The sequence below is a fragment of the Ambystoma mexicanum genome, chromosome 9, assembly GCF_040938575.1.
Source record: "Ambystoma mexicanum isolate Mex_15411 chromosome 9, UKY_AmexF1_1, whole genome shotgun sequence".
Taxonomy (NCBI): Eukaryota; Metazoa; Chordata; class Amphibia; order Caudata; family Ambystomatidae; genus Ambystoma; species Ambystoma mexicanum.
The window spans coordinates 1,021,504,989-1,021,517,688 of NC_090931.1; the positions used below are offsets into that span (position 1 = coordinate 1,021,504,989).

At 44.8% G+C, this 12,700-nt stretch overlaps 1 protein-coding gene across 9 annotated transcripts in view; it reads left to right on the forward strand.

The window, feature by feature from the left end:
- Window positions 1–6,512, forward strand: part of GALNT3 (polypeptide N-acetylgalactosaminyltransferase 3) — a 684,564-nt gene extending 678,052 nt beyond the window's left edge. For all 9 annotated transcript variants that reach the window (XM_069616285.1, XM_069616286.1, XM_069616289.1 and 6 more), the window contains 2 exons: window positions 719–2,156; window positions 5,920–6,512. In XM_069616285.1, coding sequence (XP_069472386.1) covers window positions 719–841 — 123 coding nt within the window. In that variant the 3' untranslated portion in view covers window positions 842–2,156; window positions 5,920–6,512. The remainder of the gene's footprint in view (window positions 1–718; window positions 2,157–5,919) is intronic.
- The last annotated feature ends 6,188 nt before the right edge of the window (window positions 6,513–12,700 follow it).

Genomic DNA, 12,700 nt, shown 5'->3' on the forward strand with positions numbered 1-12,700 from the left:
TTAGATCTATTAATCAGAAACCCAGAGAAAGCAAAATCGAAATGGTGGGCCTATGTTTGGATTAACACCGGAGCCAAGTGTATGAAATATAAGGTATTTAAGAATGGAAATTTTGCCTACAAAAATCTCATTGATGTCCCAAGTATCTGACCAGGTTACTGGACCAGGACTTTAGAGCTGACATTGAGAATTAGATTTGATATATGTCCCACTAGGTCTCTCTTAGCAATTTGCTCTCCAACTTATATTGACGCATCCCGTAGATTTTGGCTGAAGCAGGAACAGAGGTGGTAGAATGCTCAACGCTGAAAGAGATGCAAACAGAATATTTCTACAAACATTTGTGATTTCTGTAACCTTTCATTGAATAAACTGTGGCTATTTATAGGTGATGCTCAAAGTATCCCTGAACCTGGACGTGGTCAGATATTTGTTCAAACTGCAACGTTTAACTATGTAGTCTACAGATGAGATAATTATGTGTTGAATGTGTTGTCTTACAAGAAGAACTACTACTTGTGATGAATGCGGATCATTTATGTTTTACCTCAAACATTGTATATTATAGTGTTCATGCCACACAATGTGAAAAATTGGTCTTAAATGTGAAAGACTTTGGAAAAGTTGCATTGCAACCAAAACAAAATAAAATAAAAATGTATTTGTTTTTAATTCTTTATTATTAGGACTTACTGATTATATTATTGTTGTTTTCTAGGATCAACTTGTGTTTAATGCAGCAATGAATCTTTGCCTTACCGCAAATGGAGAGCATCCCTTTCTGGCACCGTGTAACCCAGAGGATACGTTCCAACAATGGACTTTAAACCAAAGTATCTAGTTGTTTGGATAACACTTCAGATAGCAATCTTCTCTGGTAAACTGTTACAGGAATTGTTCGACAAATGTAGTACAACATTAGTAACCTCTTCAAACACACTCAAAGTGCATTAGCATCACCAAAGGACATTTCCAGACCAGTGGTGTTTTTGGAGAAGCATTGGCACAAAGCAGAGACTTAAGAAAGTTGAGCCTGTTGAACCAGTGACCAGGTTTTCCGAATGTAAAGCATAGAAAGAAACATTTGACCTCTCAGGGTTTCAGTGCCTTCCTGGATTAAATCCACATACAAGAGCACATAGATCGTCAAAAAGCATGTTGGCCAGTTATGTAGAAGGTTTTGTGCAATAAACGTGTGCTTTTTTTTTAATAATGTAGCTATTTTCGCAACAGATGAATGCAGTAATGTTTACCGAAAATACTGTTGCAATGGATATTCATATGTATATATCCCAAAGATTGAGACTTGAATGTAACCAAAACACACACTGCAAGCACAGATCATTTTTGCAGTGTTCTCTTGGTGAGTAAACAGTATGTTGGTTTTGTGTTTAAACATAGGGACAATAAGTAATTCATACTTTTTACACCTATGCCCCTCTTAGTCTCTGGTTCGATATGTGAACTGAAATGTCCTTCTGCTTTTATTAAGTTGATGTACTAGCACTTGAATGCTTAGAGTTTAAGCCTTGTTTTATTTTTTCCACCGAACTGATAATGGCATAATGTATACAATATTATTTTCAAGCATCTTTATATCTGCCTTTCCTTGTAATTGCACACGTTTCTTGGGAATGTATGACGGTTACATTCATCTCACTGGCAGTTGGGCAGTTTGGTGTTGTTTCAACAATGTAGAGAAAGAAGCACCACTTGATTTGGAATCGTTGAAGCTGGATCCAGATTAGCATCACTGGTTCCTATGGCAGAGTTAGGGCAGTATACACCCACTTCAATTTATAATTGTTGAAAACCAAACGCTGTTTTTTGCTGGAAAGAACACATTTTCTGGGGAATGTGGTTTGACAGCGTTGCATTTATGATGCATTTCCTGGAAACTTAAAATATGGAATTTTACTTTACAGAATTCACGACAGTTAGTGAAAAGGGTTGTTCACTAGTGTGGGATTCAATTATTATCTTGGTCTGGATACTTAACATATATTGAAACACTTTTTTCTTAAATGTGTTTTCGTAGATCCAAACCAATCTTGATCCAAGAGTTTTGCTTTAATCGGTGCTTCGTGGTTTTTATGTAAACATGATTTCCGACATGGTAACGCCTGTTCTTTCGGACAATATATATATCTGTAAAGGCTGCAATGGGAGGCAATTCATGCCCAAATCAAATGGACACTTTCGCAATTGGGCACAGGTCACTGCAGGTCTGTGGAAATGAGTCCCTCCTGATAAATCCAGAACTACCTCCAGATGCTCTTCCTGTGAATTCCTTTGGGTTTCTCTCTTGGAATTCTAGAGGTAACTTTCACCTCTTTATGAACTTAGACACTGTTACTATGATCAGGGCTTCACACTGCTTCTTTCTTCAAGAAACCTGGATGCTCTCAACTCCCATTCTAGATGGGTTTAATATCTTTTCTCAAAATGCTAGACCCAGCCTGGGAGGGAGGCCATCGGGGGGTCTTCTCATGGGATTAAGAACTTCCTTGGGTTATAGGTCTAAGGTGCTTTTGGATACGCCTTTTGGTATCCTGGCCCTGGAGGTGTTCTCTCTTGATCTTACGGTTACTCTACTTCTGGTTAATGTATATTGGCACAAGGGAATCTCTCCTCTTGAGCCGTTTTTGCAAAAGTTAACGGATATGCTTCTTTCTTGGAGATCTGTGCATCCCAGGGGTAAACTGATCCTGGCAGGTGATCTTAATTCGGATTGCTCTATCTTTTCCGAATCCAAATATGACGACTTGGGACTAGCAATGGCATGAAATTTGCACGTGGTCGTTGTTGGAATCTCGCCATGGATTCAGTGGGTCTTACTTGTCTCAATGGTTACTACGACGCTACCAATCTATCTCGACCCACATGGCGTAGATCTTCATTAACATCTACCTTAGACTACGTGTTTGTAGATCACTCTCTCACTCCTTTCTCGTCTAATGTCGAGGTTTCCTTCAATTCATGGAGTGACCATGGTATTCTTCGGGTCTCATTTCTTTATCTCCTTCCAACTAAGTCTTTGCCCGTGGGGGGACCTACCCATCTCCAAACTGTGGGACAGGGGTTCGTTGGACTCCTCTCAATATCAGCCTACTGAATCGTAAACTGATCTCTTCTTTCAACCATACCTCTTTTTGTTGGAAATTGGCAGTTTTCAATACAGTTCATTTCGATAGCTTTCTCACTGCCTTACAGCGCAGTATTCACGGCCAGCTTAGGAAAGGTGTTATTAAAATATCTCACCCTCATAGATTTGATCAAGAATTGGCTAACGAAAAGGGTCTCACTAAGAAACTCATTAGAGATGTACAAGCCCTAGACATGGAATGGGCCGACAAAAATAAAAAAATTAAAACCATCCGCCAAAAATATAAAAACTATTGTAAGTTTAGAAAAGCTTCTATGCTACAAAATGATGCAGATCATATGCTTGCAGTGCTCATAAAACGAGATCTGAGGGCATTTTGGGTTACAGTAGCTAGCCTAGATAATGCGGCGGTCGCCGACCAGCTAAATGCCATTCCTGAGGTTCAATGGGTTGAGCACTACACCAAACTCTTTGACATTGGGGGTGAGGGATCAGTTCCCTGTCTTCTGGGGAACAACCCCTCTAAGGACTCATGGAAACCTCTGACTGATTCCGAGACAATACTTGGACTCATCTCCAAAGCCAAGAAATCTAGGGCTCCTGGGCCTAACGGCCTTACTAACAACACATTCAAAGCTGAGCCAGTTCTCTGGGCTAACCTCCTTTCTCTGCTCTTTGAAGATGTCGTTAACTCCAGGAAGGTACCCACTAGTTGGCAAACTGCTCACATTGTCCCAATTTTCAAAAGAGGCCTGCGTAACGAGGTCAAAAATTATAGACCTATCTCACTTATAGATGCAGATTGTAAGCTTTTTGCCTCCTTGTTGCTCTCGCACCTTAATATCTGGATCAGGGAAAATCATATTCTCCCCAAACTACAAACAGGCTTTAGGGCAGGCCACTCAACTAATCTCAATGGTCTTATTCTCAGTGCCCTACAATCCGCTTCTTGGGGTAAATATGATGGTCCTCTCTATGTTGCATCTATTGACCTGTCAAATGCTTTTGACCTGGTTATCAGGTCAAGACTATGGGGAAAACTAACCAAATGGGGCATTCCGGCAGGGCTTTTATCTCTTATCATGGCCATGTATGAAAATTCAGGGGTCCATATCGGGCTCGACTTGGCAGGAACTCTCTCCAGAAGGATTAGGACACGTATTGGGGTGAGACAAGGTTGCTCGTTAGCTCCCTGTCTCTTTATCCTTTATATGGCCGATGTGGATGACTTCCTGAGAAATGCAGGCATGGTGAGTGCTAAACTAGGGGATCTGAGGCTTTCATGGTTGGCTTATGCCGACGACTTTCTTCTTTTTGACAAAACTAAAGTGGGCCTGCAGAGACTCATATGTAAATTTGAAGAATATGGTATTCTCAATGGCCTTAAGATTAACCCGAGCAAAACTCGTACTATGGTCTTTTCAAAGGGGAGAATGGGGAATAATAAAGTATGGAAAATAGGTGGCGAAAATATAATTAGAGCAAACAAAATCGTCTATCTTGGTTATTTGATTTTGGCTAGTCCCTCGGCGGTCGAACTTAGACGATTTCTCAGACACAAATTGCTCCCTCTCATCTCCCAATCCCTCAAATTAGATAATAAATATGGTTTGTTCTCCCTTAAGCCTGTAGTAGATTTTTTTAAGGGTAAGGTTACTCCCAAACTTTTGTATGGAATGGAATTTCACTACTTGGCACTTTTGACTTTCTGGGACTCTCTTGAGGGTATCTATTGGAGGAAAATTCTAAAACTACCAAATTCCATTCCAATAGCGGCTATTAGGTATGACTTAGGGTTAGTCTCATTTCGAGCCAGGATTCTCTGGAGGATTCTCTCACTTTTTTCAGCTTTGCTTTCTCCTAAACCTGACACTCTTTATGCTGATGTGGGCCACATGATTTCTTCTCAGGGACATTTAGTCAAGAATCTATATCTCAACGCTTTTAGTGATCTCTGTGACAGGACCCTGTTGGATATTTCCTCCGATAGGGACACCCTACTAACGAATCCGAATAAGGTCAAGGAGAGTCTCTTTTCTCATGACTGGAGTAATACTATTGAAAAATTACACTCGTACCCCTCTCTGAGAGATTTACAATTTGATCATAAAAAAAGAGGCCTGTTGTCTTTTATTTTGAACCAATTCCCCAACAGATATTATCGCTCCCTTCTCACTAAACTCAGATGGAATCTCCTCCCTACTTGGGAAGTTCTACATAAAAGGAAGGAGTTCTCTGATTTAGATCCTAGTTGCCGTTTCTGCAAAACTATGGGGGTGATTGAAACCGCTCGGCATCTCTTTTTAGACTGTACTGCTTTGACAGCTTTAAGGGACAAATATCTAGGACGTTTTAATGTAATGGGGCAAATGGGGGAGGCCCATTTGATCTGGTCTCAGTGTCTCACTATTTCAAACACTAAGGATGGACTTGCTGTGGTTGGATTTATCAAAGCTTTAGATTTATACGCCCCGCTGTTATGATTATGCTTGTTATGACTATGCCTGACTCTATGAAATTTCTCTTTATTCTCTGCAGGCTTCTTTTCTATTTTAGAATTTTGTAAATTTTAAAGTTTAGTGTCGTTATAATTTTAATGCTGCAGTGTATTTGGCACCGAACTCTTTAAAATTTAAATTTAAATTTGTCCCATATTCTCTGGAAATCTTAACTGGAAATTGGATCTATGTTTTAACGCTTGTTTGTATAGTTGAAATTTAAATGTAATGAATGCTTTTCTACCTTTTAAAGACAATTTTTTTTGTAAAGGTTTCTTGTAAACCATATACAATAATAAAGAAAAAAAAAAAAAGGCTGCAAAAGCTGTAAAAGCATCATGGTCTGCTTAGAATATTTTACAAATGATTTGAACCAGGTAAATCCTTGCAGCGTGGACATCTTCTCAATGTTTTGTCCGTTGTTTGTGTAAATGCTTACTTACTTTAATAATTATTTAAGTAGTTGGAGCTTATTTCATGTGGGCTTTTATTGCAGTCCTCTAGCAGTAGATATTATTATACCTTTTTCAGGTCGTCTTCTTCCTACTAGAAAGTGGGGTTTAGGGGCATTGGTTGCACAATCAAGAATGACTGCGCAAGTCACATTTATTTTAAACTAGAAATTGATTGACATTGTAAAAGTAGTTTATTTTTAAGTCAATTACTTGTGTGTCGGATTGTAAAAGATAAACTTTGGAAACCCTTGTAGGGTGGATTGTACGTAGGGTCGTTTAAGGTTAGGGTTTTAATTGCTGGTCTTTTGGTTTTCTAAAACGACTGAGCATATCAGTTATCTTGCCTTGTGGGCAACATATGCTTATTGTGAATGTTTGGAGAGCTTAATATGTGTGGCTGGTTTACTTTTTACTACACTTTACATAATTTTAAATAAACTTCATTAAATAGTGGGTTTACTTTTCTCACTTGGTGTTTATTTCATTTATTTATTGATGGCTCTAGAATGTCCATGACTTCAAAAATAGTAATTTGACTGGCTTAAACTTTTTCACCAATATATAGGACCACTGTTCATCACAAAAAAAGATGCATGTAAAAGGTCTGTGTATTTGTCTTCGCGCTTGCATAATTATGGATTGCAGATTTATGTATTTGGTCAAGTGCTACCCACCACTATGTAGCCACCTCAGAGTTCTAAGAGGAAAGGTAAATACGCAGCAGTCCAGGAAGGGGGAGTAAAACAATCCCATGAACTAATGCTAAATACTTGTTGCTTGCAAGCAGAAAGGCTCATGTCTGTAGTTGCAGCTTAGTTGTGTAAGGATGGTAGCATATAGGCTTTATGGCATTCTTTTTGTGCGTTGTAACAGGAATGGCGAAAATGGATTGGTCTGAAGCATCAGCCATGTGGAGGGTAACATGGTGGAACATTGGCGTGAGAGAAAGACCTATACGCAATTCTGCTGCACACAGTAGATGACAGTGCTTAATGCCAGATTCAACCATCTTCTAAGCACTGCAATTTTTGATGTTTGATATATTTTATTTGTATCGCGCTCGTACACAAGCGTTTCAGAGCGTGACTAGGCAAGGGAGGGGAAACGGGAGAGCACAAAACGAATACGATCTTACTAGGCCCAGTGACATTGAGAACGTGCATGTGCATGGAAGGCGGAGAGTGGAAAGTGCAGAGGAGAGCAGATAAATAATAAATCAAAATAAATAGAAAATGGAGGCAATAAACGGTGGTAGTGCAGCCAGCAGACTGGGCAAGTTAATAAGTGCAGAAAAGAAGAAAAGGGGGGTGCTGTATGGGTATAGATAGTCAGCCAGTGCAAGGGTTGGCCAGGAGGCAGTGCAGGAGGGCGGCAGGGTGAGCAGGTACCTGGGCCCAGGGGAAAGAGGGTGGCCAAGTGCACAGTGCCAAGAGTGCCGGTCATCAGGGGAGAGGGAGAGAGAAGGCAGAAGCGAGGGAGGAAGGTCTTGAGGTGCTTCCGGAACCGGAGATGGTTCTCCCCAAGTGTTAGAGTGGCAGGGAGGCTGTTCCAGAGGGAGGCCCCAGCCGAATATAGAGATCTACCCCATTTCGTTTCTTTGAAATACAGTTGACCCGGTGGGAGTTAGAGGTAGAGCAGCGAAGAGCTCGAGAGGGAAGGTATTTGCGGAGGGATAGCTGAAGGTATTTTGGACCCAGGACCCTGAAAGCCTTGTGGACAATGCAGAGGGTTTTGAATTTAATCCTTGCATCCACTCCGAGCCAATGGAGAGATTTCAGAGCTGGATAGATATGATCCCAGGGCTTGAGGCCAAGGACAAGTCTTGCAGTCCTGTTCTGGATAAGTTGCACAGGGCGGAGAGTGGAGGCAGGTAGATTTAGAAAGAGGCTGTTACAATAGTCCCACCTAGAGAAAACCAGAGCTTGAGAGACAGTGAGCTTCGGAGGGAAGGAGGGGAAATGCAGAGTACATCTGAGGAGGTGGAGTAGGAAGTTTGACTTTTTAGAGACCTCCGAGATATGGGCGGAGAAGGAAAGTGTGGTGTCAAAGATGACCCTGAGGTTCTTAGCCTCGCAGGTATGGGTCGGAGTGGGGCCAAGGGAGGCAGGCCAGAGAGTGAGGGAAAAGGATGGAGATGGTGTGCCGATGAGGAGGATCTCAGTCTTGCTGGCATTCAGACAAAGATCTTTGGCGGCACACCAATCTTGGATGGCAGTTAGGCAGTGAGAGATGGGAGAGGGTGAGGAGGTGTCTGAGAGCAGCCGTAAAATGAGTTGAGTGTCATCAGGACAGCACTGGAAATTTGAGCAGAAAATGGCAATGCAGTGGGCAAGAGTTGCCCGGTATTGGTTGAAGAGCCAGGGTGAGAGGTTAGACCCCTGGGCAACCCCACAGGTAGAGAGGAAGATGGAAGATGGGAAGGACCCCAGTTGGACCTGGGAGGGTCGATCAGGGAGGAAAGAGGTCAGCCAGACCAGAGCCTGATCAGTGATACCCAGGTTATCACAGAGACAGTTGAGCAGGATGGTGTGGTTGACCATGTCGAAGGCAGAAGAGAGATCAAGAAAGGATGAGGACAGAGGGAATGTTAGAGTCCAGATTGGAGAGCAGATCTTCACGGATGTTCAGCAGAGCAGTTTCCGTGCTTCATGCCGCTCTGAAGCCAGACTGGTGGTCATGGAGACAGCCAACAGAATCTGAATGAAGGTTAAACTGAGAGATGCGCAGATTTTCCAGGAGTTTGCCCAGAAAGGGGGTAATGGAAATTAGGCAATAGTTAGCCGGATGGGAGGGATCAGCTGTGGGTTTCTTGAGAAGAGGATGCACAAGGGAGTACTACAGAAGGGAGGGGAAGGATCTTGAGGCAAAGGAGTGGTTGCAAAAATCAGCAAGGGCCGTAGCGAGGGTGTCAATGTGTTTTAGAGGAACAGGGATGAACCTGTTTTGACGAGGCTTTCAGAGATCGGACTTGTCTAGCGACCTTGTCAGGGAAGAAAATCAGAAACGAAGAGAAGGATGGTGGGGGGTGTTTAAAGGGGGGTGTCTGCAAGCACAGACTGAGAGGGAATAGGAGGGGCAGGGGAGGAGAGGGTGGACTGGATGTCCTGGGTTTTTGAGATAAAGTGCGAGGCAAGGGCATTGCAGAGAGCCTGGGAGGCAAGAGGAGGGGTGGAGACTGTTGCAGGGTTGGCAAGCTCCTTGCAGATTTTAAAGAGTTCAGCCGAGTTGTTAGATGCCGCAGAGACACAGGATTGAATGTGGGCTCTCTTCTTAGTGCGGACAGAGTTGGTATTGCCTTTGGAGCAGGCGGCAGGCCAGTTTGTCCGAGGCTGAGCAAGAAGCCCTTCATTTCCTCTCAGCCGCCCTACACTTAAGTTTAAGTGTAGCTAGGTCGGAGTCATACCAGGAGTTGCACTTGGCTTTGGACTTCAAGCAGATCCTCATGACTGGGGAAAGAGCATCAAGAGTATCGGAGATAAGAGTAGAGAAGGGACAGGGTTGTGTCGGGGTGTGAGTCAGCCACAGGGGGAGAGAAGGTGGCAGTGAAAGCCTCAGCTGACACATGCTTCATAGGTCAGATGTCTGAGAAAGTAGAGAGTAGCAACAGTAAGAGAGTGGTTAGGAAAGATTGAGAGCCTGCAGACAAGGCATTCAAAAGAGAAGTAAATCTGAGTGGGAATGATAGTGGCAGGAATCCACTCGGGAAAGATAAGGGCTACGCCCCCTCCAGGTCGAGTAGATCTGGGTGGGGAGAGGATCTTGTAGCCATCAGGGAATAGTGTCAAAGCTTGTGACGGAGCTGGCCGTGAACCATGTCTCAGTAAGACCAAGGACATCAAGCTCCAGTTCTTCAAGGAGGTGGCCGATGTCGGAGGAGTATTTGACAGCAGAGCGAGAGTTGAGAGGGGCCAAATTAAGGTTGCCAGCCTTAAAGACCTTCCGGGGAGGGGTACAAATCAGAGATACGCCCTGCGGAGTTATGGAGGGATCCTGAAGAGTGGCAGAGGAGGAGGAAAAAGTGGGCATCGTAGCCAAGGAGTGAGAGGAGGGGACAGCTGGAGATGAGAGGAAGTTGATGAGGTGATGGAAACGTCGATTCAAGAGGAGATTGGACTGAGGACCTTGGACCATACCAGTGCCATTTAGGTGGACATTAAGGATGACTCTGGAGGAGTCGAAGGAAGCCAGGAGGAGGAGACAGGACAGAGCACAGAGATCATATGGGGGGTCCATAGATCCAGTGAAGGAAAAGAGGATGTCGGTGAGGGTCTGTCTGGAAGAAGCGCTGGTATGGGTATCGGCGATAGGGAGATCAGAGTTGGAGGCCAAGATATCCTTTTTGAACTTTTTCCAGATTTAGTGAGAAGGGAAGGATAGTTGATAGAGAAGCAGTTGGAATACAAGGGAGAAACAGAAAGTGTCACGATTGGAAAAGAGAGGAGGCAGAGGGAGGAGTAAGCAAGGCAAGCAGTATTGAACAGTCACTGGGCTAGTAGGTTACAATCAATGGCCAAAGTTGGATGCAAAATTACACCCAAGTTTGACTTTCAAGTTAAATGGGAGACCAGTAGTTATGGAATTTAGAATGGTAGTCAGATGGTAAAGGTGAGTATAGATAAAGCTTCAAATGAGTACATAACAGGGAGAGTAGAGAGTACCATCTAAAAAGGAAGTACAAGTAAACCAAGAGGGAGGGAACTAACCCAAAAAGAATATGGTAAGAGAATCATGGCAGTCCAATAGTCCAGGGGTAGCAGCCTCACTGAGGGTTTGGCTGTTGTAGCTTGTGAAATCAGACCGGGAAGCTGACGGGCCTTAGAAATGGGCCTTTGAAATAAGGGCCGGCTCTCGCCTCCCGGACCAGCCAATGGAAATGAGGAGCAGGTTAGCCAATGGTCAGTAGGCAGGGACAGGCACCGAAGAAACTTGAGGAAAAAAGGACACCATTTTGGACTGAGTCAGTGGCCACTGCAAAACTGTGGCAAATGAGATAAGAAGGGGGGCCCTGGGGTGAATGCAAAGCGTTTCCCTCCTGGGTTATTTTGGGCGCTGCACAGGCTAACTAGCTGGCCTGCACAAAGCTTGCCTCCGGGGACATTTAAGGGGGCAGGGAAGGTTTGGGAGCAGGCGACAGTTGAGGATGAGCGTTTGTCCAGGTCACCTGCTCCCGAGCCTTCCCTGCGTGGGGCCTAACTAGAGTCAGTGTTCTTGGAGGTGAGGCAGGTCTAGTGTGAACAGGTAACTATAGTGGGTTTGGGTTAGTGGGAGCGGCAGTATATTTTGTTACATGGTTTATAGAACGGATACGGGTGCGCTGTAAATAAAGCCACCCCTTAACGTGGTGGGTAGCAGGTCTGCAGGCAGTCGGTTTCGTGGAGCCGTTCGAGGGCGGGTGCCTTTAGGGCGAACGGTTTCCTGGTATAGGAGGTCTCGGTTGGGTGGAATGGGTCTCTTTCCGGAGACTGAGCGGACCGGAATCTGAGCGGGCCATGGGTACGCTGTAGTAGCGGGCTGGGGGGCAGAGTCGCACAATATTAGGGCAATTTTTTGTGGGGAATATTTGCATGTGAAGGTTTTCCGAAAGCAGGAGCTTCGGGATTTTTTTTTTCCCCGCTAGGTGGCGTCCGGGGTTTTGTGCTGTTGTGCACAGTGTCGTACCGCGGACACTAGGGGGTGGTGCCCTTAAAAGGGACACACACGTCTTTAAAAGGGGAAGGAGGAGCTGAATATATTTGTGTTTGGTGTACTTGGGTGGGCATCTGGGGCGTGTGTGAGTGCGGTGCCCGCCCTGCACATACAGGGGGCGGTGCTCCCGCGTTAAAGGGCCAGCACATTTAGGGCATAGAGGCAGCATCGCAGCAACCAGTTCGCGTAGGCTGCTGCCTGAGGTCGGAAACAGTGCGGTGCCATTACAGTACTGCCAAGGGGCAGCACATGTGCCCCTTTACAGCACGTGTTGCCTTGTAGCGCTGTGATTGTAAAAAAAATAATAGAGAAATAATGATGATTAGAACGATTGAGTTGTAATTGCTAATTAGTAAATTGATGAGGGTTTTTTTAAGCCCTGCGTGGGAGGGTGGGCAGGCGGTAGCCAAGGGGGCTATTTTTCCTCTACAGTACAACTAGTTTCCCACGGGTAGGTTTTGTGGCTCAGGGGTTAGTCTATTTAGGGGCAGTGCAGCAAGGGGCATTTCTTTGTACCCTGTTAGAGTATCAAGGGTACGCAATGGTGGGGTAAGGGTCTAAGAAGAAGGGACTGGTGGATGCCAAGGCGCTCAGGGAAGCTTTGGAGATTATTAGCAGGGCATCCAAAGCCCAGCTTGAGGGGGCTGTTGGGGAGGTTACGGGTGAAGGGGAGGGCGGTGGAGAAAGGCCGCAGCGGAGAGCTGCGGCAGATGGGGCTCTCGTAGCAAGGGTGGCATGTAGCCCCGCAGCTGGTAGAGGGGAGGTCTGGGAGTTGAGGAGTAGGAAGATGAGGAGGAAGATTGACAGGAGAGCGTAATGGGGGGGAGTGGAGTTAGGAGAGGGGTCAGGAAGGGGTTTTAGGGACAGAGACCATGTGGAGGAAGGGGACGTGAGGAGTTTGAAAAAGAGGGCAGGGTGGGTGAGGGGTGAAGGTGGGGTGTCGCGGTGCAGAAAGG